General features: G+C 34.8%; 1 protein-coding gene across 1 annotated transcript in view; it reads left to right on the top strand.

Moving 5' to 3' along the window:
- LOC119412491 overlaps positions 1-497 on the top strand; it is a 7,362-nt gene continuing 6,865 nt past the window's right edge. Inside the window, exon 1 of the mRNA XM_037679544.1 lies at positions 1-19. Coding sequence (XP_037535472.1) covers positions 1-19 — 19 coding nt within the window. The remainder of the gene's footprint in view (positions 20-497) is intronic.

Genomic DNA, 497 nt, shown 5'->3' with positions numbered 1-497 from the left:
ATGGGAGGTTTTCCCCGAGGTCGGCCTGTTAGCTTAGCTTGTAGCTTAGCTTCTCAGTTTAGCTGCTTTTAACGATCCAAAAACAGGATTTTGGATTGTTAAAACTGATTTTAAATAGAAAAGAGAAAGGGAGGGGTCAGTGAAGAACCGGAGTTGAACCTTTTTTCATCCAGTGTCTTCAGTAGAAAGAGAGACAAAGAAACCATAAAACTGATAAATGAAAATGAGGTCGATAATTTTAATTTATCATGCTATTAATTGATTTATTGTTTATCGCGACAGCCTAATCAGATTTACATTCTAGGATCATTGGACGGAGTCTTTCTGGACTAATTTTAATTCAAATCTCAGTTGAGACAAACGTGAATATTTTTATTTTTATTTTTAATGTTTTTTCCCTGTGATCATTTTGACTCATGTTACCAGCACAGGCCGCATTTATCTGATGTAAATCTTTTTCCATCGATGCACCTCCATGTTCATAATCAATATTACAA

Source organism: Nematolebias whitei, chromosome 1 (assembly GCF_014905685.2).
Source record: "Nematolebias whitei isolate Nwh7 chromosome 1, NemWhi1, whole genome shotgun sequence".
Classification (NCBI taxonomy): domain Eukaryota; kingdom Metazoa; phylum Chordata; class Actinopteri; order Cyprinodontiformes; family Rivulidae; genus Nematolebias; species Nematolebias whitei.
This window is presented reverse-complemented; position numbering and strand designations above follow the sequence as displayed.